This window comes from Nestor notabilis, unplaced genomic scaffold (assembly GCF_000696875.1).
Source record: "Nestor notabilis isolate BGI_N333 unplaced genomic scaffold, ASM69687v1 scaffold31355, whole genome shotgun sequence".
Taxonomy (NCBI): Eukaryota; Metazoa; Chordata; class Aves; order Psittaciformes; family Psittacidae; genus Nestor; species Nestor notabilis.
In genome coordinates this window covers 3078-6223 of record NW_009929395.1, presented here as the reverse complement: position 1 = coordinate 6223, position 3146 = coordinate 3078, and the positions used below count along the sequence as shown (strand labels likewise).

General features: G+C 55.4%; 1 protein-coding gene across 1 annotated transcript; it reads left to right on the top strand.

The window, feature by feature from the left end:
* Positions 1 to 442: 442 nt before the first annotated feature.
* HBEGF (heparin-binding EGF-like growth factor) lies at positions 443 to 2944 on the top strand (the record flags this gene model as incomplete). The annotated part of the gene is made up of 3 exons (XM_010014950.1): positions 443 to 620; positions 2584 to 2739; positions 2872 to 2944. Coding segments are annotated over 3 exons (407 nt in total), but the record flags the coding sequence as incomplete, so codon positions are not given.
* Between the last annotated feature and the right edge of the window lie 202 nt (positions 2945 to 3146).

Below are 3146 nucleotides of genomic sequence, written 5' to 3'. Positions count from 1 at the left end.
CAAAATTTAAGCGAGACTTGCTCTCTTAATCCCACTCTGGGTATGCAAGGCATCCTTGTACCCACAGGAAGGAGAGTCTATTAGAGCCATGAATAGGGTCTTACAAAAGACTGTGCTCATTGGGGAAATAAAAGCCAGATAAAGGGGCAATTATCAATTTTCTGTGTTCAGTGGAAACTGGTGCATATAATAGCAACATTTGAGATACATAAAGCTCTGTTCGCCCTCCCCCCAGCCCAATTGCTTTCTTTCCTTGAGAATTGTTCTTATGAATGGGAAAGGCCATGATATTTGGAAAGAAAACCCTCTGCTCGGGGGCAGATCGCTGCACAAAGGGCTGTGGGAACGCCAGGGCTGAGCTGGTTTACTGCTCTGCTTTCCCTTTGGCTGATACACGGAGGTGATCTGACCTCTGCTTTCTCCTTCCCAAATTGTTTTCCAGTTGCTTTCCTGTCGAAGCCGCAAGGCCTGGTTACTCCCAAGAAAAAAGGGAACGGGAATAAAAGAAGAAAAGGCAAAGGCCAAGGGAAGAAGAGAGACCCGTGCCTGCGGAAGTACAAGGATTTCTGTATTCACGGCGAATGCAAATACATCCGAGAGCTGGGAGCTCCCTCCTGCATGTGAGTTGCTGGCATGTGCGTGTGCCGGGGGAGCCTTAGTCACGGTTCCTTCAATTCTCCAGGCTGGGCAGAGGAAGAGCAGAGGAGATATTTTTAGTGCATGTTCCATGTCCATGCAGGGACAGCTCCAACTTGGCCTCTTCCTTGTGCTTCTTGAGCAGTGTCCATCCCCCATCAAAATCCATCCTGGATGTAGACCCAGTGTCCCCTGAGCCCTGGTTGAGCTGCTGCAGGAGACCTGTGGCAGTGGGGGTCAGAGGATGGTGAGCAAGGGCTGGGGCCTTGTAGCCAAAGCATTCTGCAGGTCTAGTTTGTGAGACCGCATCCTGACTGTGTAACCCTGTGTCCTCCTGCCCCTCACTGCTGCCAGCCCTGGCTGGGAGCTCAGGATCCCCTGTGCCTGTCAGGATGTACTGCTGCAGGCAGGAGGAGCATCTCTTCCATGGCAACAGCAAGGTTTGGAGTTAGAACTCTGGGGACAGTCTGCCAAAGCCATGCCCAAGCTGTCCCTTAGTCCTGACGGACAGAGCTGTGTATCCCCATCCCCTACCAGCTCCTTGGGATGCAGGTAGAGAGCAGGAACTAAACAAGGCAAGTGGAGAAGGTGTTTGCCTGCTGCTGTGAAGGACCCAGCGTTGCTGCTGTGGGAAATAGCCAGGGGTGCATGTATGATCCTCACTGATGTGGGCAGGAATTAAACTGGCAGATACATAAGAGGCTTTGTTCTTTGCTATCAATCCTCTGAGCCACCCAGCCCTATGCCTGGATCCCAGGGAAGATAATAGCTCCCTGGCTTATGGTGCCTACAAGATGTGCCCTGCAATCCACAGGGATCAGGCTCTGCGTAGCTCCTTGAACCGCTTAGTTTCTCTCTGCTTGAAACCTGCCATGAAGCTGGGCCCTTGCACAGGGGGTTTGGGACTGCCAGCAAGAGGAGATCTCTGCTGGCTCAGCTTGGGCTGGGGACCCAGAGCGATGTGGGGTGCAGCACCTCCTGCCCCTGCCTGTGATGGTGTCCCTTCCCAGATCCCTGTGACTGGGAGAGGACCTGGGAATTCAGGGAGGCTCCAGGGGTCAGCTGGGGTTTTCCAGCCTGGTGGCTCATCTCTGGATGACATCTCTCCAGAGCCACCATGGTTTTTAGGAACAGAGACTAGTCCCCTCTAATGAGGCCTCAGGTTGGCTGGTGTCACTTGGTAGCTGGCTGCCTGCGCTGCAGGGTCTCCTGGATCATTGCTTCCTTGGGCTGGTCCCTGGGCTGTGGGTTGGGTGAGGATGGTGACAGGCTGGGTCCTGCACATCTTGTGCCCAGCCCCACTGCTGTGGCTGGGAGGTGACGTGGCATGTGGCGGTGTTGTGAGCCAGGCAGGAGGGCTGTGCTCAGACCCTGCCTTGGAGATAAGCTTGAGGGTCAGTGGCGGCGGATATAGAGATATCTATATCTGGTCGCATCAGTCTGCTTGGACTCCCAGGCAGGGTTGGTGGCTCCAGCTCTGCTGGGGACTGTTATTTCTGTTTTATGAGTAACCTCCTGAGTCTGCAGGGAGGTGGCACCTCTCTGGCTGGCAGGGTGTGTGGGGACATCCTGCTCCGAGGGAAGCTCTGAGCACTGGTTTGGCTGCCTCTCTGCTCCCCTGTATGGGACTTCCTGCTTCCAAAGGTAGTCTGGGCAGCCTGGCTCTGCCTTGGGATGACTGGGAGGACCACAGACCCTGGTGGACTCTACTGTGGGGAGTTCAACCTTTCTAGGAGTCTTCATGTGGTGCTTGGGGTAGGAGAAAAGTTACCAGTACCAGGGAGGTGATGGTGACACCAGAACTCCCAGCTCAGGCCAGGGGGACCAGGGGGAATGGGCAGGGTGCTGGCTAGGGCTGAGCAAAGAGGTAGCTCCTTTCCATAGGGGTGTGAGGCACTCAATGACCTTCTGTGCTTGGTGACCACCTTTAAAACTGTTCTCCCCCAGATGCCAGCCAGGATATCACGGAGAGAGATGCCATGGCCTCTCACTGCCCGTGGAGCACCCCCCCAGCGCATACGACCATACCACAGCACTGGCTGTCATTGCTGTCGTCCTCTCCTCCCTGTGTCTCATCATCATCGCAGCCCTGCTGATGCTCAGGTCAGTGGGATGGGGCTGAGCTGTTGGACTTGCATCCCTGGGAAGACCATATGGAGGGGAGGGTGGGAGGGGCATCTCCATGACCTGAGAGACATCTCCATGACCTGAGTAACTCTTTGCTTGGCCTCACAGGTGTCACAAGAGGGGTGTCTACGATGTAGAGAGCGAAGAGAAAATCAAGTTGGGCATCGCTGTGAATCACTGAGGATGCCGAGTGCTGGCGAGGTGAGCCTCTGGCTGGGCATGGGGCAGCAGTGGGGCTGGGGGGTACTGCTTGCTCCTGCTGTCTGTGACCACGGTGTGGATCCTGTCCAGAGCCAGGCAAAACTTGAAGGCAGTCTGAGCCTGGAGAAGCAGCTTGCTGGATTAGCCTAAGAGCCTGGGCTGCTCTGTGGGGCTCTAGCCCT